The 27,732-nt window shown below is 45.3% G+C and overlaps 1 protein-coding gene across 5 annotated transcripts in view; it reads left to right on the top strand.

Moving 5' to 3' along the window:
* The window catches only part of LOC129701070 (regulator of G-protein signaling protein-like), a 67,834-nt gene that overhangs the window by 29,943 nt on the left and 10,159 nt on the right, over positions 1-27,732 (top strand). For 3 of the 5 annotated variants that reach the window (XM_055642025.1, XM_055642023.1, XM_055642024.1), the window contains exons 14-21: positions 2,018-2,144; positions 6,838-6,931; positions 8,399-8,528; positions 11,335-11,515; positions 13,722-13,860; positions 17,698-17,822; positions 21,274-21,407; positions 26,393-26,476. In XM_055642025.1, the coding sequence (XP_055498000.1) occupies positions 2,018-2,144; positions 6,838-6,931; positions 8,399-8,528; positions 11,335-11,515; positions 13,722-13,860; positions 17,698-17,822; positions 21,274-21,407; positions 26,393-26,476 (1,014 nt within the window). The remainder of the gene's footprint in view (positions 1-2,017; positions 2,145-6,837; positions 6,932-8,398; positions 8,529-11,334; positions 11,516-13,721; positions 13,861-17,697; positions 17,823-21,273; positions 21,408-26,392; positions 26,477-27,732) is intronic. The other 2 variants (XR_008724148.1, XR_008724147.1) reach the window with 1 other exon arrangement.

Below are 27,732 nucleotides of genomic sequence, written 5' to 3' on the forward strand. Positions count from 1 at the left end.
AAGTTTTCAAATGCATACAACTTATCTTTTAATTCTCACAGCTTCTGAAACATTGCCTCGCAGTCCTGGCCACCTCCGCCCTATTATTGTTGTATCTTTGTTGGTCATGCCAATTACTATTTGTCATCTACATCAATGATTTGGATGAGAACATATAGGGCACGATTAGCAAGTCTGCTGATGATACAAAAGTGAGTGGTTTTGCAGAGAGTGCAGATGGTTGTGAAAGATTGCCGCAGGATCTGGATCGATTGGCCAGGTGGGCAGAGGAATAGTTGATGCAATTTAAAACGGAGAAGTGCGAGGTGTTGCATTTTGGGATGTCGAACAAGGGCAGGACCTACACAATAAATGGTCGGCCTCTGGGTTGTGTTGTAGAGCAGAGGAATCTAGGAGTACAGGTTCATGGTTCCTTGAAGGTCAAGTCGCAGGTAGATAAGGTGGTCAAATAGGCTTTTGGCATTTTCAGAATATTGAGTATAGAAGTTAGGAGGTCATGTTGCAGATGTATAAGACGTTGGTGAGACTGCATTTAGAATATTGTGTTCAGTTCTGGGCACCATGTTATAGGAAAGATATTGTCAAGCTTGAAAGGGTTCGGAAAAAGATTTACAAGGATATTGCCAGGACTAGAGGGTGTGAGCTTTCAGGGAAAGGTTGAGTAGGCTATGTCTCTATCCCATGGAGCGCAGGAGGATGAGGGGAAATCTTATAAAGGTGTACAAAATCCTGAGAGCATTAGATTGGGTAGAGGCACAGAGTCTCTTGCCCAGGGTAGGGGAATCAAGGACCATAGGACATGGGTTCAAGGTGAAGGGGAAAAGATTTAATAGGAATCCGAGGGGTAACGTTTTCACACAAAGGGTGGTGAATGTATGGAACAAGCTGCCAGAGGAGGTAGTTGAGGCTGGGACTAACCCATCGTTTAAGAGACAGTTAGACAGGTACATGGATAGGACAGGTTTGGAGGCATATGGACCAAGCGCAGGTTGGGAATGTGTTGGCCGGTGTGGGAACGTTGGGCTGTTTCCATACTGTATCACTTTATGACTCTATGCCTTCAGCTGCCAAGACCCTAAAGCTCCTTTTGCCCCTGACCCAAACTCTCAATTTCTTTGCTTCTCTTCTCTTTAAAATCTTTGAAACTCACCTCTGACAGATCTTTTAAGAACATAAAAATTGGAGCAAGAGTTGGAACTCAGGCTTGCTGTAACGTTCAATAGGTTCATCATTGATTATGCATCTTGTTCACATTGTCAAACAATAACTATATCACTTGGTTCCCTTCATGTGCAAGACTTCATCAGTCTCAGCCTGGAATATCCTCAGTGTTAGATAATAATGACAGCCCTCTTGCTAGAGTAGGAATTTCCAGATTCACATTAGAGATGTCAGTCTGAAACAGCCAGCCCCTGTGCCTGGATAGCCCCCCTTCATATGTTGAGTTTGGTTCCACATGCATGTGTGAGTGGCTTCAAAATAGGTTCTCTGAGCCTTGGTGGGCTGTGCAATCACAAAATCTATAGACAAGCCTGGCTGGGAAATCACAAGGAGCAGTAGTTAGTATAGATGGGTAGTGGGTGGTCAGCATGGACACAGTGGGCCAAAGGGCCTGTTTATGTGCTGTATGACTCAATGGGTTCTAACAGGTTGAGTACTTATTCCACCATGTCACATGTGGGTCTCCATCCAGACCTGTTTGCAGAATGGATGGCACAGGGTGTACCACAAGAGTATATGGTTCAGTACATGGTGTACTTTCAACGCAGCCTCATCTTCCATGCCATCTACAATTGCCATTGGGTACCACTGTTCATGTGGTGGGACCAGTGGAGTGAGAAACATCAGCATTAAGCTTTGGCAGTAGGTTACCAGCAAGTGCCTTTTGCCAAAAAGTTACCAACAAGTGCCTGCATAAAGAGGCAAGAGTAGGGACTTGTTTGCTGAATGCACGGATTAATTCCCATCTCATTCCTATGTTTCTCCTCACATCACAACCCCATCCGTGATTTCTCAGAGGAGTTACTGCACTGTAATGCGCCTATCATCAAACAGATTATGGAAGCGATTGAGAATGGAACTCCAGTCACCATGACCATGCTATTACAGGCTCAGTCAGCAGTTCAAAAATCCATGCAGAACTGGTCAGTATCGCGGGTTTACCATTTAGGGTTATCTGAAATGTTTTGTGCTGGAATGAGGAAGGGCATTGGATATCCGGAATGTGACGTTGTAACTCTGAAACCGGTAATTCTGCTCAACTAGTTTTTGTAAGAAGAGTTCTAACCGCAGTTATCTCTCCAGTTTCAAATCCTGAATACACCAAAGTATTCCTAATGCATGGTCTTGACCTGAAATGTCAATATCCCTTTGTCTTCACAGATGCTGCCTGACCCATTTAGTTCCTCCAGTAGTTTATTTTCTGCTCTAGATTACAACTTCCACAGTCTCATTTGTGTCCCTTAAACTCCTTTTCCTTCACCCAGTCAGCTGATTTAACTTTGCATATTCCACCACCAACACCAGCAATGTGTTCCACCACCAGGCAGAGCTATGAAATAGGGTGCCTACTGTGTAATATCACTTACATTTTATCTTGCACTGCAGCCCATCGTCCTGGACCCGTCAACTACAGGAAATGTGAAATAAAAAGAAAGAATACCTTAGTAAGGGTGTCAAGGGCTATGGGGGAGAAGACAGGAGAATGGGGTTGAGAGGGAAAGATGGATCAGCTATGATTGCATGGTGAAGTGGACTTGCATGGGCCCCAATGACCTAATTCTGCTCCCAGAGCTTATGAATGCTGGAAACATCTGTGGAGACAGAAGCAGAGATGGTGTTTGAGGTTGCAGACCTTTTTATCAGAACAGGGAAATGTAGAAAAAAATATGTTTCCAGTTGTAGAAAAAAGGGAGGGCTTGAGAGAACTGCATAAATGTCTGAGAGTAAAAAATGGGACCAATGTTAGGACAAGGAAATACATAATGCTTTTTGGTGGGGTATGGAGGGTACAAATAAGGAAGACATACACCATGAATGGTAGGTAGTGTTATGGAATAGATACCTTGATATATAAGTCCAAAGATCCCTGCTGGTGTCAGCACAGGTAGATAGTGTTGAAGAAAAGACACAGGGTGTTAGGTTGAGGCTTTGGTTTATTATTGTTGCATGTTCTGAGATACAGTGAAAAGCTTTGTTTGGCATGCTATCTAAACAGATCAGATATACCATACATAGTTATTAGCAGTTCAAGCTCAGGCATAATAGATAGAACAAAGGGGAAGACATAGAATGCAGAATATAGTCCTCAGAATTGTAGCACATCAATAGAATGTTTGCATTCAACAACAGGGGCACAGAATATATGTGCAGTAAGGTCTCAGTACAACTCTATACAATATTGGTTAGACCACAGCTGGAATATGGTTTTAAATTCTTGTCATCACACTATAGCAAGGACGAGATTGTATTTGAGACCTTGCAGAAGGGTTCTTCTGGATGTTCGAGGCACTGCAGATGTTGGAATATGGAGCAAAGAATTAACTGCAAGAAGAATTCAGCAGGTCACGCAGCATGTCCATAAGTGATAGGAACAGAATTAGGCCATTTGGCCCATTAAGTCTACTCCACCATTCAATCATGGCTGATCTATCTCTTCCTCCTAAACGCAGTCTCCTGCTTTCTCCCCATAACCCCTATGGAAGGCATCTACGGAAGGAAAGGGATGATTGACATTTTGGGATGATGATCCCCTGCATTTTTTTGATCAAGATGTTGTCTGGGTTAGATTTTGTTTTGGTAAAGGGATAGACTGGATAAGCTGGGCTTTTTTCTTTGCAGTAGAGGATGGTGAGGAGAGATATACAAATTTATGCGAAGTATAGATATGTTAAACAGTAAGAAATCTCAGTGTGAAAGATCAGACCACATAGGTTTAATGTGAGGAGTAAAAGTTTTAGAGGGAACTAGGAAGGCATTTTTCACCCAGAGGATGGTTGGAATCTGGAACACACTCCCTAAAGGGATGGTGGGGGCAGGACACACACATAATGTAAGAAGCATTTGGATGAGTACTTTAATCACTAAAGCATAGCAGGCGACAGACCAAGTGTTGATAAATGGGATTAGTATAGATTAGTGCTTGACGGTCAGCTTTGGTATGGAAGACCAAAGGGCATGTTTCAGTACTGTATGACTCTATGACTCCAAGATCAGATCAGCCATGATCTAATTGAATGGCAGATTAGGCTTGAGGGGGTCATGTGGCTGATTCCTACACCAGACAGCATTACCGTGAATCCAGGTAGCGTCTCGCCAAAATTATGATAGCCGTGATGTAGTGCAAAACCCCAAATTGTCTTTAACAGATTTTGCAATTTCCACAGGTTTTTTAAATTATTGACGGCTTGTGAATTCTGATCCTCCTGTGGAAGGGAAATTCTTGGAGCCCCTAGAGTCGTGGCAACATCCTTTTAAATCCTTTCTGCACTCTTTCCAGCTTAATGACATCTTTCCTATAGCTGGGTGACCGAACCTTAGCACAATGTTCTATGTGCGGCCCGACCAACGTCTTGTTCAACTGTCCCAACTTCTCTACTCAGTGCCCTTACTGATTAAAGCTAGTGTGGCAAAAACCTTCTTCACCTCTCTTTCTACCATCACACTCTGCCAGTTACCATCTAGTCAATTATGTATCCAGTTAGCTTACTCTCCCTCCCATGCAATCTAGCCTTACAGGGTAACTATCATGCAGCATCTTGCTGAGTGAAGGGTGTTCAAATTGAAACAATAATGTGTTCCTTTGGAGTCTTTAGAGTAGTCCTTGTGTTTGCACCAGTTCTGCACCACCTCTTACAGCTTCTCTACAGCTCATGAAGGGCAATTGATATGGGAAATGGAATTCCAGATGGAATGCTGAGGAGAGATGTTAGGATCTCATTGAAAAGGGCACCGAATGGCGAGTGATTTACAGTGATTTTCTCATTGGCTTCAAGCTCTTCGCAGGAGCTTGTAGTTTTAGGTGAAGAGGTAAACAAAATAACTTGCTGGCAGACCCCATTGCAATCGTAACCGCTTCAGTTGGCATCAGATAACTGCAACCGACTGAGGCAATGTATAACAGGGAGGCGAAGGAAGCATTGATTTTTCCACAGAGCATAGTGTTCTCAGAGTGTGAGCTTTGGTGAGTACGGGGAATTTCGATGAGGAGGGTCTCTGGGAGTTCTCAACGCTGGCCTTGGTTGGAGAGTGAGACATTGTTGCCTGGCAGGTAGGTGGCTGGTGAGTATTTTCTCTTTAGAGTCATAGAGTTTGAACCACCTCCTCTACGCCAACAAAGCTGCCTACCTAATCTATTCCCATTTGACTGCACTTGGCCCGTAAACCTCTAAACCATGTGTCTGTTTCAAGGTCCTTTAAACATTGCAATCATCTCTTTTAAATCTTTCCTCTCTCACCTTAAACCTATGCCCTCAAGCCTTAGACTCTCCTACCTTGGGATATAGATTCACAAGGATATTGTCAGGACTAGATGGCTGGAGTTATAAGGAGAGACTGGGTAGGCTTTGAGCACAGGATTGAGGGGTAATTTTACAGTCGTATACAAAATCATGAGGGTCACAGTTTTTTCCCCAGGGTAGGAGAGTCCAAAGCTAGAGGGTATAGGTTTAAGATGAGGGAAAAGATTACAAAGGGATACCTCGGAGCAACTTGTTCACACAGTGTGTGTTGGATATCTGGAACGAGCTGCCAGAAGAAACTGTAGAAGTGGATAGAAATTACAAGCTTAAAAGACATTTAGACTGATACATGGTTAGGAATGTTCCAGAAGCATACTCATTGGTCTTATCAGCACCCATTCCTGATTAATCTTTCCTATAGCTGGGCAATCACACTGCACATGATACTCGAAGAGTAGTCTCACCAATGGTTTATATAGTTGTAACATGGCACCTCATCTCCTCTCTTCGATGCCCTTAACTGATGCCACACACCTTCTTCACCACCCTGTGCCTCCACTTTCAGGGAACTGTGTACCAATACCCGCAGGGCTCTCTGTTCGACAACATCCTCCAAGGCGCTTACACTTGCTGTACAAGTCCTTCTCTGGGGGTTTAACTTACTAAAGGATAACACTCCTTACTTGTTTGGGTTAAACTCCGTCTGTGATTCCCTGTTCCACTTCCTCAGTTGATGTAGATCCCATTGTAATCTTTAAAACAAACCTTCTTCACCATCCACTATACAATCAAGTGTTGTGTCATCCATAAACTTAGCAAATATGTTAAAACATTGTCTTCCAAATCATTGAGATAGATAACTAACAAAAGTGGCCCCAGCACTGATCCCTGGGCACTCCACTGGTCACGGGCCTCCAATCTGAAAAGCACTACTCCACTCCCAACTTTCACCAGGTCAATTTTGTATCCAATTGGCTACCTCAACCTGGGTCCCATGCGATCTAATAGCTTAACAAGTGGGACCTTGTCAAAGGCCTTACACATATCCATTGTGCTGCCCTTTTTCACCTCTTCAAAAAACTCGAGCATACCTGTGAGACTTGATTTCCAATGCACAAAGCCTTGCATTATACCCCTAGCTCCCAATTGCTAGTACATCCAGTCGCTCACGTTCCAAGACATCACTACTTGTTTCCCTTAATCCATCGCTTCCATGATCTTCATGGTAAATTCAGATGGTAATAGTCATTTATAACGATAACTCCAGGTGTACTGCATGTGTCATTGCAGGAGGAGAGGGGTTTGTAGGAGGAGCTGTTTGTAATGTAGGAGGATGCCTGAGCTGGGCGGGTATGACTTCCGCATTCTGTTGGCGCAGGTTCGAGCTCTATCTGAAAACGTACCCAGTCGAAACCAAATATCGCTTGGATTCTACAGGCATTTTGAGGTCAATCCACGTTCTCAGTGAAGCGGTGAGAATTCCCATTGACTGCACTTCATTCAGTTCTCTCCACAGCGCAGGTTTACCAAACACTAAAGAAAAATTTGGATTGAACAAAGCAGAGATTACGAATAGGAAGTGCTAGAATACTCAGCAGGTCACTTTTAACCAGTGGGAAAGGGGAGAAAGTTAGTTAGTTTTTGAGACCAGTGATTGTTTTGTGTGGGAATTTCTAGTCTCTCTCCAAATTTCAACTGGGCACCTCTTTTGCAATTTACTTTTGTTGTGAAGGTCAGGATTTTCCTTGGCTGTTATTGATGCAGTGGGGTGTCTGCTGGATTTGTGGGGCTGCTCCGTAGCCTGTCACCATGGATGTTGTGGATCACTGAAGCCTGAGGTTCTGCCAAGTACTGCTCAGTAATATGGCTGGTTACTTGATTAGTGGGTTGATATAAGGATGGAGAAACCCAGGGTTCGGAGCTTAGTCCAGTGATGTACCTGATATGCTTGAGAAGGTTTCAATCTCCCAGCTCTGTTGACATAACCTACACTTGCTGAGTCACAAGATGGCCAATGCCTATACCCAACTAAACTAAGACTCTTGAGAGACAACAACTGCCTGACAAAGACCTCAGAATCCTTCACTGCCTGTGGAACAGAACTCTGGCTATAGTCATTGCCACTTGGCTGGGAGGCAGGGATTCCTAGAGACCCAACAAGCTTGCAGGGGCCTGAGAAGGATCTCCCATACTCCTTACATCTCTTGTAGACTCTCCACCAAGGGAGAATGCACATCTTTGTACATCTAATCTGCCCGATTACAGTTCATTGCCAAATCCTCATGAGCAGAGGATGTGTGCAAACTCGCCCTCCATGATGTTGTTCACTAACACCCTGGATAGAGTGGATGTGGAGAGGATGATTCCACTATGTTATGTGTCAGAGCAGTGGGACTGTAGGTGTGTGAGGCAGTGTGCCTGAGGGTGGTGAAACTGTGAGTGTGCAATGGAGCAAAGAGACTGTGGACATGTGAGGGAGTGGTGAAACTGCAGTGTACAGAAGTGGTGAGGCTGGTGTACGTGAAGTAGTGGTGTGTGTGCGTGCTAGTGGTGGGGCTGGTATGTGTGAGAATGATGAAAATTGTGTGTGAGAGAATGGTGGGATTGATGTGTGTGGGAGTGCTAAGAACAAGTGTGTAAGAGTGCTGACACATTGGGCGTTGAGAGTGTGTGTGGGTTAGAGTGTTGAGACAACGTGTGCGTTTGTGCTGAGACTGAGCCTTAGACGGCGGGACTGGTGAGCTGTGGGAGTGATGGGTTTGGAGTGGTGAGTGCGGGTGTGGTGAGTGAGTGTGGTAGACAGTGCTGAGTGTGTTTGTGTATGGGACGGTAAGACTGGTGAACTGTGGGCGCGACGAGAGTGGAGTGTGAGGGAGTTGAGACTGCGAGTGTGCGTTAGAGAGGGATAAAGACCTGTGCTGGCCCTCTGATATTTCCAGAACCGAGCCTGGATGGAGCTGCAGAAGTTGATCCGAATGGTGATGCTGTTCCAGAAGATGATAAGGAATTCACCAATCCGTAAACTGTTTGAAAGCTACCTGCAGGACGAAATCTACAATGATGAGGAAAGTAAGTTCATGAGGAGCTGGACACTCACAGAGAGTGGGGTTGCTACACCAGCAATGCTCAACATGCTGAGGATTGTGGAGTGAGGTCCTTGTCCTGGCCCCTCCACTGTAGCCATCTTCCTTCTTTCACATCTTAGATTCAGCTGCAATAGTAGCAGCCCCAAGTCAAACCGTGCATGCTCCCAGTAACCCTCTCCTGTTGTAGTGGTGCAGCACAGAAATAGGCCTTTCAGCCCAACACTTCCATACTGCGCTCCTGGTACAAACTGCTAGAGCTTTTGCTTCCATGTAACTGGTTCACCAGTTTGTCGCTCGAGCAGTTGAAGGCTTGTTAATTTTTCCGTTCCCACCAGCTTGGTCCAAAGTGTATTCTTTAGGGGTTGGACAGGCTAGATGCAGGAAGATTATTCCCGATGTTGGGGAAGTCCAGAGCAAGGGGTCACACACACAGTTTAAGGATAAGAGGGAAGTCTTTTAGGACCGAGATGAGAAAAACATTTTTCACACAGAGAGTGGTGAATCTCTGGAATTCTCTGCCACAAAAGGTAGTTGAGGCCAGTTCATTGGCTATATTTAAGAGGGAGTTGGATATGGCCCTTGTGGCTAAAGGGCTCAGGGGGTATGGAGAGAAGGCAGGAATGGGAAACTGAGTTGGATGATCAGCCATGATCATATCGAATGGCGGTGCAGGCTCGAAGGGCCGAATGGCCTACTCCTGCACCTATTTTCTATGTTTCTATGTATCCACCCAGCGTCCTGCATAGATACTCAGAGTGAATGACGGTGCCAAGTAGCTGAATCATTGGGTATGAACCCATTTACTGGCTCTCTGATGGAGTTCTCCAATTACCCTTACCATACTTTCCACTTCGAGTTGCTGTCTCAAAACTCTTTTGCTAATCACTGTGGACTCTGATCATTCACCTTTCGATCCCCTAGAAGAATTTCCCCGAACTGACCCCCAAGAGTAGTCATGATCTTGCCAACCTCCATCATCTGGGCAAAGATCTGCTGCATGAAACATAATGTGGAAAATGTGAAATTATCCAGGTTCATATAAAAACTTATTATCCAAATGATGAGAGATTGCAGGTTTACCAAAGGCTTGGATGCAGATGCTATATAAGTATTTATGAAAGCTTCTTATCATGTTGCAGTTTATTGGTGGGGGAATTGAATATGATCATAGAGAAGTTATGATTCAGTTATATAGGCCATTGGTGAGTCTACATCTAGAGTACAGTATTCAAATTTGATCCTGACTATGGTTACTGTCTGTATGGGGTTTGTACGTTCTCCCCGTGATCACGTGGGTTTTCTACATGTGCTCCAGTTTCCTCCCACTTTCCAAATTCCATGCAGGTTTGTAGGTTAATTGGCTTCTGTAAGTTATTCCTAGTGTGTAGGATAGAACTGGTATACAGGTGATCACTGGTCGACATGGACTTGGTGGGCCGAGGGATCTGTTTCAATGCTGGATCTCTAAACTTGAATCACTGTGCACTCTAGGCTCCAGGTGCCGGTGAATGGGGCTGGTTTAAATAGGGAGTGATGGCCAGTATGGGCCCGGTGCACCTAGCACTGAGTTCTATGCCTTATGGCTTTATTAATTTCTTTATTTAAGGAAGGATGTTAATGTACTGGAAGCTGTGAACTAGTCTAACTTCTGCAAGAGGTTTACTAGGCTAATTGAGAGTAGGGAAGATTCAAACAAGGGGACATGACTTGAGAATTAAGGGACTGAAGTTTAGGGGTAACATGAGGGGGAACTTCTTTACTCAGAGAGTGGTAGCTGTGTGGAACGAGCTTCCAGTGAAGGTGGTGGAGGCAGGTTCGTTTTTATCATTTAAAAATAAATTGGATAGTTATATGGATGGGAAAGGAATGGAGGGTTATTGTCTGAGCACAGGTATATGGGACTAGGGGAGATTATGTGTTCGGCACGGACTAGAAGGGTCGAGATGGCCTGTTTCCGTGCTGTAATTGTTATATGGTTATATTATATTATATTGACAACTTATCCAATGAGGAAAGACTGGATAAGCTATACTTGCATCTGTTGGGGTTTAGAAGAGCATGAGGAGACTATGATTAAAACATATAAATGCAGAATCGTTTTGCCATTGTCGATGTGGAGAGGATTCCTCTTGTAGGAGAATCTACTATGTTTAAAAATGAGGCGACGTGAAACTTTTTCTCTTCAGATGTCGTCTTTGCAATATTGTCTGCAAAAAGGGCAGATAGACTTCTGATAAGCAAGCAGATGAAAGATTACCAGAACAGACAGGAATGTAGTTTTAAGGTCGCAATTACATCAGCCATGATTAGATTAAATGGTAGAGCAGGTTTGAGGGGCAGAGTCACTCCCTGATGCTCCTCCTTCCTCCGTAGATGCTCCCTTCACTGCCTCTGCAATGAGGAGGAAAGACACAGTTTTCATATTTCTTGTGTGACTGAAGCTCCCCTTTGTGGCATCATTCCATTATCTCTCCTCCGCATCCTTGAGGTTGATTACAAGGTCAGCTGGTTTAAGGTTTGAGAGTTTGTACACTTGGGCAGCTGTGACCTGCAGGGCTGCAGACCCAGATGGGATGAGGCTGGGTACATAGGAGTACACGTAGACACAGACATGATGGGCCAAATGGCCCTCTTCTGTATTGTATGTTTTCCATGATACTGTCGTGGTAAAACAAAATCTGGATTGACAGAAAGAAGGGGCAGGTTCTAGGTAGGATCCCGGCAAGTGCAGAGGGAATGGCGCTCCTGAATGACCTGCCACAGCTTAGGTGTTTCTTTGTTGTTTTCAGATTTGGCCACATTTCGTGTTATATCCACGGTGCCCTCCCTGATCAACACGTCTGTCGGCCGTTTATCTGATTTTGCTGAGGAGAGTGAGATGGCCCCAGTAAAGAAGCGGATTGTGTGCAACCGGGCTATCCTTATCAACTACTTAGTGAATGACCTGCACTTCTGCATGGAAATCCAGCAGTAAGTCTGAAGAAGGGTCTCCACCTGAAACCTCACCCATTCCTTCTCTCCAAAGATACTGCCTGTCCCGCTGATCTACTCCAGCATTTTGAGTCTATCATAGCAGTAGGTTGGGCCAGGACTGGGTGCCCAGTCTCGGCTGAGGTTGTGAAGTCAATGGTCATGTAATAGCTGGATGAGTGAGGGGTGAGCCAATGATTGCACTGGACTGAGAATTTACACAGCAATCGTCTGTGGTGTGTGTCGGTGCAAACACAGAGTTTATGCATGTGTCCATCAGACTTCAGTGTACAAAAATGTGTGAATGTTTATAGTGGCGTGTGTGTGTGTGTGTGTGTGTGTGTGTGGTGCACTGTGAGTGTTCATTGGTCACAATGCATCTGTGTGGCTGGGGTGAGTGTGTCTGTGTGGATGTAACATGGATGCATCTTTGTGGATCTCGTAGTTGTGTAATTGTAGTGAGTGAGTACGTGTGTGAGTTGTAGTGGTAGTGCCTGCCTATGAGTGGAGGTAATGAGTATATAAACCCGAGTGATTATAGTGAGAATGAGGTGTGCGAGTGGTTTTAGTGAGAGTGTGCACTAATGTGAGTTGTTGCAGTGAGAATGGGCACTTGTGAGTGGTTGTAGTGAGTGTGAATACCTGTGTGTGGTTGTAAACGGAGGTAGTGTGTGAGTGGGTTGTTGTGTCTGTGAGGAACAGTAGTGAGTGTGTACCTGTGTGGGTGATTGGAGTACAAGTATGTGAGTGGTTGTAATGAGTGTGTGTGCGAGTGTATGCATGTGTGTGATTGTGGTGAGAGTGTGCACATTTGTGAGTGGTTGTAGCGAGAGAGTGTACATGTGGTTGCAGCGCGAGAGCATGTGTGTGGAACTAGTGAGAGTGTGTGTGTGTAGTGGAGTCAGTGTGTGTGAGTGTCAGTGTGTGTGTGTGTGTGTGTTGTAGTGAGAGTCAGTGTGTGTGTGTGTGTGGTTGTAGTGAGAGTCAGTGTGTGTGTGTGGCTGTAGTGAGAGTGGTTGTAATGTGTGCCCATGCACTAGTACTGAGAGTGTGTATTAGTGTAAGTAGATGCAATGGGAGCATGCATGCCATTGAATGGTTCTAGTGGGATGTATGTGTGTGAGTGGTTGTGGTGAGACTGCGTGCATGCGCTGTAGGTGATTATTGCGACGTCGTGCTCAGGGTAAAAGAGAAATGGCCATTCCTGCTCGGGCTCATCCCACAGCGAGGAGGTAATTTAAGGCACAGGTCCCATCGACACAGAGACCCGCAATCCTGTGGGATTGGAGAACAGGAAGTTTCAAGTGAAATCAAGCCCTTCGTTAGACAAGTGGGTTTATGGTGGGAGAAAGCTGCAGATCTCCCAGGTGATACGTCACCATCCATTGCTGGGTTGAGCGTCTAGAGTGAGGAGAGGGGCGGCTGCTAAACACAATCTCAATACTGCCCAGATGCTGTTGAACTCAGCAGCAACTAACAATATCGTTGATGGTTCAGCATCCACGTGGTGCTAGGGTAGAGATTTCTCTCTCTCGCTCCCTCTCTCTCTCTCCCTCTCTCTCTCCCTCTCTCTCTCTCTCTCTCTACCTCTCTACCTGAGGCTTCAGCTGGAATTCCAGTGTTGGGAAGTTGTGGTTTCCTTCCTCGCCCCAGCGCTGCCAACCGCTCCCCACCCCTGCCCTGCCATTGAAATGTTGGTTGGGCGATGGGAGATCACGGCCCACTGCCTCTTACAAGCCCAGATTTCCTGATGTGACCCAGGGGAGATTCCTTTGCCAGCTGGCATAGCTGAGATGCTTGACACGTAATGTGGGTGGGTGTCTAATCTACCCATAGGGAAGAGGGAGTGTGCAGTGATGGGAGGGACCACATAGACACACACACACACACACACACACACACACACATACACACACACACACACACACACACACACACACACAGGTACACAGTGATGGAAAAGATAAATATCCACCCAAAAGATCCCAATTCAGTTCCGTTTTAGAACAGAAGGAAAATAAAGATTAAATCTCCCTCTAAACCGTGCCATTAACCATTCCAAGAACTGGTAAACCAAACTTTAGATACAAAGTTCCACCTGCACAGGCTCTCCAGCAGTCACAGAGGAATGTGAGCACTGTGAGAGTGATTGTGGTGTCTAGTCTCTGGCCGTGCGTGGGTGGTGATAATTGCTGTGCCATTCCAGTTACGTGCGGCGATCAGAAGCTGCGATCATCATGGCCCAGATGGGGATGCACGATGACATCTATGAGGGTTTGCTTCGGGCCAAGGGGGAGATGATCAGCAGGTTGTTCCTGCAAGCGGACACCGCTCCACGTCTCCGGGTGAGTAATGCCCCCCCCCCCCCCCCCCCGTCTTTCTCATTTTCTTTCCTTTTTGTTTAGAGATACAGTGTGGAAACAGACCCCTTGGCCCACCGAGTCCATGCCGACCGGCAATCACCCGTGCACTAGGTATATCCTACACACAAGGGACAATTGACAGAAGCCAAATAACCTGCAGGCTTTGGGAATGTGGGAGGAAACCTGAGCAGCCGGAGAAAACCCACGTGGTCACAGGGAAAACACACAAACCCCAAGGTCAGGATCGAACACAGGCCACTGCCATAACTAACACACAGTAATGATAAGGGAACACGTTGAGTGTTACACAGTTCAAGGAATCCGAACTGTCATGGGATCACTCTCGGCTTGGCTACTCTTTCATGGCATCACCTACCTTTAAACACACTGAGAAAGGTGACAGTTTTCAGGAAGGTTTCAGTAGAAACATAGAAACTAGGTGCAGGAGGAGGCCATTCGGCCCTTCGAGCCAGCACCGCCATTCATTGTGATCATGGCTGATCGTCCCCTATCAATAACCCGTGCCTGCTTTCTCCCCATATCCCTTGACTCCACTAGCCCCTAGAGCTCTATCTAACTCTCTCTTAAATCCATCCAGTGACTTGGCCTCCACTGCCCTGTGGCAGGGAATTCCATAAATTCACAACTCTCTGGGTGAAAAAGATTTTTCTCACCTCAGTCTTAAATGACCTCACCTTTATTCTAAGACTGGCCCCTGGTTCTGGACTCGCCCAACATTGGGAATTTTTTTCCTGCATCTAGTTTGTCCGGTCCTTTTATAATTTTATATGTTTCTATAAGATCCCCCCCCTCATCCTTCTTAACGCCAGTGAATACAAGCCTAGTCTTTTCAATCTTTCCTCATATGACAGTCCCGCCATCCCAGGGATCAATCTTGTGAACCTACGCTGCACCACCTCAATCACAAGGATGTCCTTCCTCAAATTAGGAGATCAAAACTGTACACAATACTCCAGATGTGGTCTCACCAGAGCCCTATACAACTGCAGAAGTAGATCTGTACATTTGGCACGGTGAGATGTGGTGCTTTACCTCTGGTTCCCAAGCAGAAATTCTGCCCAGACTCTGACCAATGAAACCGTTAACGTCTACTTAAATCATTGGCTTCTTAACATTTAGATTAAACTAGACCAAGTGCAGACCCATTGGGTCTGCTCCCCCAATGGTGTGATCACCCAACCCAATATTCCACCATGCACCCGTCCCCTCCAATGGAACTGAAGCAGTTCCCAAAAGTAAGATTCCAGCACTGCCCTGCCTCCCTCAGCAGTGGATTAAAAAAAAAATCCAATGGCATCTCCCCTGCCTGCTGCAGCAGTGAAAAGTTCAGTGTTCCTGTCTTGCAACTTTGTTTCGAAGTGTGTTGGAAGCTGACATGTAAATGGAGAAGCCAGTTAATTTTGAAATACTTGAGTGTGGAGGGGGGGGGAGAAGGATTTGATTAAAAACGTGCACTTCAACACGACGAAATGCAATGAGGAGCAGATACTTGGAAAGAAAAGGGAAAACTCTACCGAAATGGAAAAGATCTCGGAGATTGAGCGTCTGGATTGGGCGTGGCAATGAATCAAAGGAAGAAATGCAGCCGGCAGCCGTACATGCAAATGAATCCATTCCGATTGGACATCTGCGAGCATCGGCCATTCCGATTGGACATCTGCGAGTATCGGGCACGAATTGAAAGGCAGGAAGGGCGCCGGACGGCAGTCGGTCGGATGGCCCCAGAGTTTTATAGATATACTAGACCAAGTGCTCCCCCAATGGTGTGCTCCCCCAACCCAATATTCCACCATGCACCCGTCTCCTCCAATGGAACTGAAGCCGTTCCCAAAAGTAAGATTCCAGCACTGCCCTGCCTCCCTCAGCAGTGGATTTTAAAAAAAAATCCAATGGCACCTACCCTGCCTGCTGCAGCAGTGAAAAGTTCAGAATGTTCCTGTCTTGCAACTTTGTTTCGAAGTGTGTTGGAAGCTGACATGTAAATGGAGAAGCTAGTTAATTTTGAAATACTTGGGTGTGGAGGGGGGGGGGGGGGGAGAAGGATTTGATTAAAAACGTGTACTTCAACACGACGAAATGAAATGAGGACCGGATACTTAGAAAGAAAAGCGAAATCTCTACTGAAATGGGAAATATCTCGGAGATTGAGCGTCTGGATTGGGCGTGGCAATGAATCAAAGGAAGAAATGCAGCCGGCAGCCGTACATGCAAATGAATCCATTCCGATTGGACATCTGCGAGCATCGGCCATTCCGATTGGACATCTGCGAGTATCGGGCACGAATCGAAAGGCAGGAAGGGCGCTGGTCGGCAGTCGGTCGGATGGCCCCAGAGTTTTACTGGATTTGTTTTTCTTTGCATCCAAAAAGATAATCCTACACCTTAAAAACCAGGGGGGGGGGGGGGGTGTAAATGCACTAGGGTGATAGAATCAAGAACTAAAGGTCATTGATTTAAGTGGAGAAGGGAAAGATTTAATAGGCACCTGAAGGGCAATTTTGTCACACATGGTGCTTGGTATATGGAACGAGATGCGTGTAATGAGGCAAGTACATTTAAAAGAGATTGGAAAGTGCATGGATAGGAAAGTTTTAGAGGGATATGGGCCAAACACAGATAAATGTGACTAGCTTAGATGGGACATCATGGTAGAGTAGGGCCGAAGGGCCTGTTTACGTGCTGTATAACTATGTGTTTCCATTGAACACTATGGTTTCCTCCCACATCCTAAAGACTATTGGGAAATTAGTTTGTAAATTATTCCTCGTGGGCAAAAGAAGCACAGGAGAGTTCATCGAAATGCATCAGAGATATTAAGTTTCAGATGTCCTGAGAAACAGGGCTAGTGGGATTGCTTTTCCGGAGCCAGCACGATACTGATGAGCCAAATGACCTGCTTCTGTATCAGATGCAGATGGGGCCATAATATAATGTCGCATCTGAACGACTACCCTCATTTGTGGAATGTCAGACTGGGCCAAGCGCTCACGCCTCTGGGATGACACTGGAAATGCATGCCTCCGCCTCGAGCACCTGTTCAAAAAACACAAAAAAAACGGGGAATTTTAACAAGCGGGTGTGTGGTTGGGGTCATCTGATTAAAAGAGGGGGGGAGGGGAGCACTAGGAGCCAGACCATGTGCCGTCTGTATCGTGGAGGTTGTGGACCTAGTGCTGCACCTGGAACTCTGGCAAGGTGATGGCTCTGATCTACCGGTGGAGAGGCGAGGCGAGGGTTGGCGGAGTCGCTGGTGAAGGCCCGTGTGTAGAGATATGGGTCGGCAGCAGCGGTATTGGTGTCCGGGGAGTCAGTGAAGGTCGCCGAGGAGGCGATGAGAGTCAGCAGCCACGGGCGACAGTTTCGGTGATCCAACTCTGGGTCTGGGTTTGGCCGGGAAGGCGGAGAGGGTCAGAGAGACGGTGGATGTTGTTGCTGCTTCTCATGGTGGCCATCTCGGCCTCGTGGTGGTCTGTAGGTGGGCGGTCTAGTCGAGGACGGCCGGTGGAGGGACCGCTCTGGAGTGGGTGTGTGAGTGGGTGGGTGGGTGTGGGGGTGAGTCTGTGTGAGTGAGTGTGAAGGCCCAGAGTTTTGGGAGAGTCAGGGCGAGTTGGTGCCAGGCTGCCACCTCTGTAAAAATACATGATTACCGTCTTTTTATTTGCTTGATAATTATATTTATTTGCTTGATAATTATATTTCATGATAATTAGTGGGCTAGAAGGTGCGGCCACTTTGAAGTAGAAAGCAACAGAAATGTAATTCTCTGCAGTACTCATTCTTGCCTCTCTCCTTGGACAGGTGAATATTTCAGAGTACGAGAAAGATCGAGTGATTATGGGGATGCGATACGGAGCGCTGGAACCCAGCTTGTTTCACAACGCACGCATGAGTGTGATCCTTCCTCTCTTACACTTCTGGAGAAGGTTAGCCCCAAGATTGCACTGAGCATTATCACCCTGCTTGGTCAGACTGATAAGGCCAGTGTTCCAGGATCATTGAAGTCCTTCATACCTGGTCAAGAGCTAAAGAGCTAAAGACCTGTGCGGACCAACTGGCTGGAGTATTCAAGGACATTGTCAACCTTCTGCAGACTAAAGTTCTGACCTGCTTCAATTACTACCATACCGTTGCATTTATATCCACTGTAATTAAGTGCTTGGAGAGGTAGGTTATGGCACAAACCAACTCCTGTCTCAGAAATTATCCAGATCTGCTTCTATTTGCATTTTGCCAGAACGGGATCACTAGTTGCTGCCACACCACTCTGGACCATCTAGATAACAGGAGCACATCCATTAGGGTGTCTTCATCGACTACACCTCGGCATTCAACACTATCATCCCCTCGAAGCTCATCACCAAGCTCTGAGACCTGAGCTTTCTTATCTCCCTCAATCAGAGCAGATTGGTAACATCATCTCATTACTGACCATCAACAAGGTTGTCTGCTGACCCTCCCTCCTTACACCCAGCTAGTAAGGCTAAGCACATTTCCAATGCCATTGTGGGCACCACTGTTATTGGCCAAATCACAGACTGTGATATGTCACCATGTGGGAGAGCTGGAAAAACCAGACTAGATGTTACCATGACAACCTCCCACTGAACGTCAACAATGCGAAGGAAATGATCATTGACTTCAGAAAGAGGAAGTCGGGAGACCGCACTCCAGTTTTCATTGGGGGTGGAGCGCATTGGGAGCTAAAATTCCTGGTTGTTGGTTAACATCTCAGATGACCTGTCCCACCTAGCCCCAGAGCACAGATGTTATTAGGAAGAAGGCATGCTGGCACCTCTATGTTCTTCAAAGTTTAAAGAAATTCAGCATGTCACCGAATACTCTAACAAGATTGCATCTTGGCCTGATATGGAATTTCCAACGCACAAGTACGCAAGTCGTTGCAGAGAGTGGTGACTTAACCCGGTCCATCACATGTGCAGCCCTCACGACCCGTGTGCGGACATGCCGCCGACGGACGAGAGGCCGAAGCAAAGAAGTCGAAGCCAAAGAACGGAATGGAAACGAGGCCGAAACGACAATAAACCGAAAGAGTCTGAAGACGAAACGCCTACTAACCGAAAGGATGGGACACCTAAATGCAAACTAACCGAAAGGGCGGGACGCCTAAAACCCAAGGAACCGAAAAGCTGCGTCGCCTAAAGGCAAACTTACCGAATGGCCGCTCTGTCGAAACGCCACCTACCCGAAAGTCGGCGTCGCCTACAGGCCAAAGGACCAACTGCCGCTCAACAGAAAAGTCCAATAACGGACTTGATGTTGCCGGGACATGTCAGCGATTGGTCCAGACCCCCGCGTCCATCACATCAATGTGAAGGCATGAACATTGTCCCAAACCTCCGCTCCACCCGACCCACAGCCCGCGGAGGGTGGACGTGGGAGAGTGGGCACTGTCCTGAGCGATGCACACCTTCGGCCAACTTGGTGCATGGGTTCAGATTGCCCAGTCACCTATGGCTTGTGTGGGAAAATGAACACCACGCTCCCGTCTCCCCTCTGGGGCTAGGTGGGACAGGTCATCTAGGGGTGGAGACGGAGGAGAGAGAGAAGGTAGAGGGGGGAGATAGAGAGAGAAGAGGGGAGAGAGAAGGGGGAGATGGCAGCGTGGTGTTCATTTTCCCACACAAGCCATAGGTGACTGGGCAGTCTGAACCCAAGCACCAAGTTGTAAGCAGCCGAAGGTGTTCATTCCTCGGGACAGCCCCCACTCTCCCACGGCCACCCTCCGCGGGCTGCGGGTCAGGTGGAGTGGATGTTTGGGACAATGTTCATGCCTTCACAGTGATGTGATGGATGCGTGGGTCTGGACCAATCGCTGACAAGTCCCGCCCCCCCCGGCAACATCAAGTCCGTTATTGGACTATTCTGTTGAGCGGCAGTCGGTCCTTTGGCCTGTAGGCGACGCCGCCTTTGGGGTAGGTGGAGTTTCGACAGAGCGGCCATTCGGTAAGTTTGCTTTTAGGCAACGCAGCTTTTCGGTTCCTTGGGATTTAGGCGTCCCGCCCTTTCGGTTAGAGGGCGTTTCGTCTTCGGACTTTCAGTTTATTAACGTTTCGGCTTTGTTTCCATTCCGTTCTTTGGCTTCGGCTTCTTGTCTGTCGGTGCCACGTCCGGGTAACCTCCCCACCATTGGAAGCATCTACATGAGGCACTGCCTCAAGGAAGTAGCAACTATCACCAATGATTCCCACCATTCATGTCACCCTGTTCTTGCTGTTACCACCAAGCAGGAGGTATAGAAGCCTGAAGTTACACACCACCAGGTTCAGGAACCGACCTGCACAACCCTAATCCTACCTCCGCAATTGAACACCACGGATCACCTCGACCATGGACTTGTTTTCTAATTGTGTATTTTTGCACAAATACCTTGGTTTTTTTCGCACAATCTTTGCAGAATTCATATGTAATTTTTCTTTTTATGTTGTCAGAGTCTCTGATGTTGCTGCAAGCAAAGTTCTCATTCCACTTTTAGAAACATAGAAAACAGGTGCAGGAGTAGGCCATTCGGCCCTTCGAGCCTGCACCGCCATTCAATATGATCATGGCTGATTATCCAACTCAGTATCCCGTACCTGCCTTCTCTCCATACCCCCTGATCCCCTTAGCCACAAGGGCCACATCTAACTCACTCTTAAATATAGCCAATGAACTGGCCTCAACTACCTTCTGTGGCAGAGAGTTCCAGAGATTCACCAGTGTGAAAATTGTTTTTCTCATCTTGGTCCTAAAGGATTTCCCCTTTATCCTTAAACTGTGACCCCTTGTCCTGGACTTCCCCAACATCGAGAACAATCTTCCTGCATCTAACGTGTCCAACCCATTAAGAATTTTGTAAGTTTCTATAAGAACCCCCCTCAATCTTCTAAATTCTAGCGAGTACAAGTCGAGTCCATCCAGTCTTTCTTCATATGAAAGTCCTGACATCCCAGGAATCAGTCTGGTGAACCTTCTTTGTACTCCCTCTATAGCAAGAATGTCTTTCCTCAGATCTGGAGACCAAAACTGTACGCAATAGTCTCACCAATACCCTGGTCTCACCAATACCCTGTACAACTGCAGTAGAACCTCCGTGCTCCGATACTCAAATCCTTTTGCTATGTACTTCAATGTACCTCTGCATATGACAGTAAACCCGACGTAACTTAACTTGAAACAAAAACAATAAATGGTGGAAATACTCAGCGTCAGATACCATGGTGGTAACAGAAATAGTTTACATTTCAGGTTGATGACTTTAAGGTTCTGCTCAGTGTTTCCCACATTTTCTGTTTTCAATATAAATGTAAATTGGAGTGATGCTTTTATAATTATCCAACCCCAATCACAATGATGTTCCTCTCGCCTTTCCCACAGATTCTGTATCAAAAATGCCTTAAAAATATTCGGCCGACCCACACGACAATGGAGAAAGGAGTACGTTGAGCCAAATTATTTTAAGCCATCTGTTGAATATCGTTTTACTCATATAAACCCTTTGTTTCCAGGAGGTAAGGAATGGGCAAAGTGTCAATCGGAAAATACCAAGATCACTTAAACCAAATGATATTTCCAACTTGGGCTTCAATTGCTCGCCAACTGTATTTCCTCTGAAATAATTGTTGTCATAGAGAGGGGTCTCCAACATTCAACGTTAACACATGTAGTTCTGCCTTGGGAATGATTAACAGGACAGGTAGTCCCTCCCTTCTTTGCTCTGTCATACCCAGCCTCGTGATATTGGATGGGATAGCATAGAAGGAGCTATGTGTTGTGCCGATCCAATGTTTTACCACCTCTGTCTATGTTTGATAGGAACGTTTTGTGGGAGCTTTACATTTATGTTGAGCACATTTTTTGGAACGATATTTTTTCAGAAAGTGGAAGCTTTACTTTATATTTAAACCATGCAGCACATCTGAGAGGGAATGTTTAAAGGCGGCAGTTTAAAGAGAGCTGAGCTTTACAGGTGATCAAGTCTTTGTCTGTCCTGGATGTCTGTGTTAGATTGATTGGCCCCTATAAATTGCCTCTGGTGTGTAGGTGGCTTGTGGGGAAAATCAGGGGGCAGGGAGTTGTTTAAGGCATGCACGAGAGAATGGTTATAGAGAATCGGGAGAAGAATTTGATTGTTCTGAGTGCCAGCATCATTACCGTCTCCTTTTGAGTGATGAAATTTTACATATATGTAATTCATGCCTTTCTTGCCTCTGGAGTGTCTGTTGTTGTGTACATGGAGATGTATATTATGTCTAGATTATATTGCATCTCTTTTGATGTGTTTGATGGTAATTCGTTCAAGCAGGAAAAAATTCTGAAAATGTTGACTTTTTAGTCATTTGATTTGGAAACATTTAAAGGTTGAGTATAAAATTGGCAGTGAGCAAGAAATCTGCATTGCTGTACAAATTAGTTTATTTTTCAATGCATTTGTTATTTGAGGAACTTTTTGGATCCAGACTCAATTTTATATGGGGTTCTGATCCCAAAATGTCTTAAAATAATTGCAATCAGATAGTGTTCTTAAGCATAGTATACATTAAAATAAGAAGCTATTATTGGTCGCTTCTTGTTTGAAAGAAAATTAGAAAACAAGCTGTGGTTTCATTTGTAACCAAAATAGATAATGTTATTAAAGTAAAATATATTTTTGCTCTAAGAAACAACTTGTATGGTTAATGTGGATCGACTTCAAAAATAGTTAAGGTATTGAAAAATGGGAGGTTAGAAATTTGAAATAAACACAGAAAATGCTGAAAACTGTCAGCAGGTCGGACAATATATGCAGAGAGAAAAGCAGAAGGTTTCAGGTTGGAGACCCATCAGTATAACTGGGAAAGCGAGAAAGCATTAAGTAAAGTGCTTGAAGGACTCAGCAGGTCAGGCAGCATCTGCGGAGGGAATGACAGTAGCATTTTGGGTCTGTAGAAGGTTCACGACCTGAAATATCATCTGTCCATTCCCTCCACAGACGCCGCTTGACCTGCTGAGTACCTCCAGCATTTTAATTTTTGCTAAAGATTCTACCATCTGCTGTCCCTTGTGTCTTCAAGAGAGAAAGCAAGTTAATTTTAAGTTGCAGAGAGATAGGGGTGGTTGGAGCAAAGGGATTACCGTGAATAGCATGAGGTCAGGTTTGCTGATGTGCTTATACTGATTGCTGAGCCATCTGGTTGATAGATTAATGGGAGCTGTTATCAAGAGAGAAGTGTGAAATGCAGGTTAGAGTTGTTACTGAAACCTAACATCAGATGTAAAATGCTGGAAAAGTTCGGCAGTGTCCATTGAGATGGTAAAAAAAAGTGCAGCAACCTGCAGCAGAATTGTTTCTGGTACAGACAGAACAAGCAATCTGTTTTTCTAAAATTAGAGCAACAACATCTCATATTTTGCTTGGGCAGCTTACAGCCCAGTGGTATGAGTGTTGATTTCTCTAACTTCACGTAACTCCGGCATTCCTATCTTCTTTCTAAAATTAGATCTCTTTCTGGAAGCCTGCAGCGTGTCCAGAGAGAAGATGAACCATCAGTCGGAAGAAGGGTTTCGGCCCGAAACGTTGCCTATTTCCTTCGCTCCATAGATGCTGCTGCACCCGCTGAGTTTCTCCAGCACTTTTGTCTACCTTCAATTTTTTCAACATCTGCAGTTCCTTCTTAAACATGAACTATTGATCATTGAGCTTACATTGGGCTTCATACCAACAGTGCAGGAGACCATGGATGGAGACATTAGGGAGTTGGATGAATAATTAAAGAGAGAGTGACTGAGTTTGAAGAACAGCACCTACACAAAACATTGTCTGTCTATTTCCCACCACAGATGCTGCTTAACCCGCTGAGTTCCTCCAGCACTTTGCAATTTGCTCAGGCGCAAACTAATTAGGTACCATTTTCATCAAAGGGGAATCTTAAAAGACAAAAGGAAACTTTGCAAATGGTGACTGAAGTAAAAATGCAAAATTCACAGGGTCACAATTAACACCAAAGCATGCAAAAATGCTATGTCATTATAAATATACATTCTGAGAGCTATGAAATATAAATATTGGAAAAACTGGTTAGCACACGACAGAAGCTTTTCACTGTACCTCGGTACACGTGACAATAAACTAAACTCAGCTCGCCCAGTCAAGCAGCATCTGTGGAAGGAGAAACCAGTCAACGTTATGGTCACGGACCCCTCTTCAGAACTGTGGGAAGAGTGGAGGGTTTACAGCTTGACTAGCAGTTGGGTTGGGAAGTGCAAGACAAAAGAGATGGGTAGCACGAGGACTCACCATTAAAAAAATGGACAGAGAAAGAGATGTAATGATAATAATGCAACCTGACAAGATAATTTATGTGAAGTTGTTCATTCCAGAGGATCGCATAATACCTGTACCTAGAAAGATATGATGTTCTTCTAGTATATGTTCACTCTGACTGTGGCAGCGGAGGAATAAGAGTTGGATTGAGAACCAGTGCTTTATTTGTCATGGAAAGCACCACTACGGCGTCCTGGCACCTCTAGTTAAAATTTTGATTTTCACACTCTTGGAATGTTTAATGTTGCAAAATGTTTATTAGAAATTAAGAAATAAAATGTATTAATTAAATTAGCCAGTCAGGCCCTTAAACATTTTAAGCAGCTTATATCAGATTCAGATTCAGATTCAACTTTAATTGTCATTGTCAGTGTACAGTACAGAGACAACAAAATGCATTTAGCATCTCCCCGGAAGAGCGACATAGCAAACGATGTGAATAAATAATAATAAGTGTCCGAGGGGGGGGGTGGTGATTGGCAGTCACCGAGGTACGTTATTGAGTAGAGTGACAGCCGCCAGAAAGAAGCTGTTCCTCGACCTGCTGGTTCGGCAACGGAGAGACCTGTAGTGCCTCCCGGATGGTAGGAGGGTAAACAGTCCATGGTTGGGGTGAGAGCAGTCCTTGGCGATGCTGAGCGCCCTCCGCAGACAGCGCTTGCTTTGGACAGACTCAATGGAGGGGAGCGAGGAACCGGTGATGCGTTGGGCAATTTTCACCACCCTCTGCAATGCCTTCCGGTCGGAGACAGAGCAGTTGCCATACCATACTGTGATGCAGTTGGTAAGGATGCTCTTGATGGTGCAGCGGTAGAAGTTCACCAGGATCTGAGGAGACAGATGGACCTTCTTCAGTCTCCTCAGGAAGAAGAGACACTGATGAGCCTTCTTGATCGGAGTAGAGGTATTGTGGGTCCAAGAGACGTCATCGGAGATGTTGACTCCCAGGAACCTGAAGCTAGAAACACGTTCCACCTCCGTCCCGTTAATGTGGATGGGGGTGTGTGTGCCGATGATGATGATGATCCGCAAAAGACACCAACAGCAAGAAACAACATGCAAACCAGCACCTTTTTATATGCACAACATCGTTGTGAACTAAAGTGGCACGAAACAGTAAGGTCAAAGTCACCCCTGCAGATTGAGTGCAGGTGATCCGTAAAGTCACCACCCAATCTAAGTTTGGTTTCTGCAGCATAAGAAGGCAACATTGTGAACGGGTTTCTGCTTTTGGAAAAATAGTCAATTTTCAAACAGTTCATTAATATAGCCAGATTTCACAACCATGCACCTCCCACATCTTACTGTATTTTTAAGGAATCGCTCTATTTGCAACACTTGCCCTTTTACCTCTTTCCTCCCACCATCCAGGGACCAAAACATTGATTTGTTTGCACTTCTTCCAATCTAGTGTACTACTACCTTCAGTGTTCATAATGTAGCCTTTTGGCTTAGTGACTTTAGGTTTTTCCATCAATCGATTCACTCTTGCCACCCTTGGTTTGCTACTACGATTCCAGTTTTCTTAAGCGGAACTTATGAAATTTACACACAGTTTGTATGTGAATTTCAAAAGAAATGCAGATGTTGTAAATCTGATATAAAATCAGAAAATACTGGATAATCCCAGCAAATCAGGCAGCACCCGTGCAAAGAGAAATACATATACACAGATATACATAGAACTAGTGTGAACAGATACAGTAACCGGTTGGTGTGGATTTGGTGGGAAGAAGGGCTTGGAGAGGTTACAGCGGACTGGAATTTAATCTCATGATTTTAAATTAGGGAGAGATTTACGCTGGTTGAAGATTAACTTCTCTCTTATCTTTCATTAGAAAGTCTTGATGAAATACATTTGTAGGATTAAATCCTAATAAACATCACTGGTAGGGTTGCAATCTGCCCAGCACCAAACACAATAATATCGTCTAATATCAGTATCAGTTTTGATAACGATTGCGTTAACACAAATGTATATTACCTTTGTATGTGCAGATAATTTTAATTTGTCTTACCCAAGCCTTTGTCAGATTCAATCACTGATCATTTAACACCAAATCTTGCAATGGTGATTCAAAAATCAATCAATTTAAATGAAATCTTATCATTCACAGAGATCCAATATATTTCTTCTGCATTTGCTAGATTTATTGACTAGAATTAGTAAATTTTCCGTTTACATTTTTTTAGAGGATGTCCCGATTCTCAGATTCACATTAGCCAAAGGAATACAAATGCTGATCCCTGTAGAGCATGACGCACATTCAGAGACAGGTGAGATTCACTGTAAAACTGGACCCCTTTGGGCTCCCAGTTTAGAATTAATTCATTTATATGTACTTAACACTGCTGTTTGTACTTTGTGTATTACTGAGGTTGCTGGTGATGTATACTCCTGAACACAGGTCTTCAATGTTTTCATCAGCACAGACTGACCCCATGGGTGCTGTACTTACTGTATATTCCACTTTTGTGTCCACTTCAGAACCTGGGGCTGTGGGGGGGGGGGGGGGGGGGTCTGCCACTCCCTCAACTCATAGATAACCAGAGGAACATTCCCCATGGACAGCACCAGATATCCAGGAACCGTATGAGTATCTGATGATCCATGGTAGTTTTCACAGTGGCTACATTATGTGATGGAAGGTTTTAGGGGGTTGAGAGATGGGAGTAATACAACATTTCATCTGTACGGTTTCCAACCACTGTGACTGAGTGCTGATCCGATGAAATCCACAGTAGCAAGGAAGCTTGGCTAACTCCACCATTGACCTCTTCAAAATGAGATGTTACTGCTTACACCATTCTGGGGGCACCTTCACCTTTCCACAAACCCTGTGTGCACCAGGCGTGTTTTTGCTACTTACAGCAGAGCATTGGATACAGGCGAGCACCATTCTTGCCTATGGGCATCCAGTTAAATACGCGGCAGCAAGAGGGCAAGGGTCAGCACGATCACCATCTCTCCCCATAGCTGGTGCCAACAGTCCGCCACCACAGAGGGGATGGCCTTATTGGTGGCAGCACTATAGCCCAGCTGTGCTGGTATCCCACCGCTAGTGTTCATGTGCTTTTGTACTCCCTGTGACCACATGGGTGCTGCAGTTTCTTCGAAGGACATGCTGGTCAGTTAAATTTACGGCTGCATATTGTTTCGTGTAGGTTTGTGGATCAATGCTCTTTAGGTTCCTGCCTATAATTTATTCTTACATTTGAAATCCCAAAGGGCAAAATCTCACACTTGTCTAATTTAAGCCCCATCTGCCATTTCTCCAACTTATCTATGTCCTACTGTTATCCTTTGAGCCATTCAATGTGATCATGGCTGATCATCCCCAATCAGTACCCCGTTCCTGCCTTTTCCCCATATTCCCTGACTCCACTATCTTTAAGAGCCCAATCCAGCTCATTTGGCAACCTTCCTCATTGTCCACAATTCCACTAATCTTTGTTGTCAGCAAACTTACTAATCAGCCGACCTACAATTTTATACATTTTTGAACCAGTCATTTATATAGATATCACAAACA

The sequence above is a fragment of the Leucoraja erinacea genome, chromosome 10 (assembly GCF_028641065.1).
Source record: "Leucoraja erinacea ecotype New England chromosome 10, Leri_hhj_1, whole genome shotgun sequence".
Lineage (NCBI taxonomy): Eukaryota > Metazoa > Chordata > Chondrichthyes > Rajiformes > Rajidae > Leucoraja > Leucoraja erinaceus.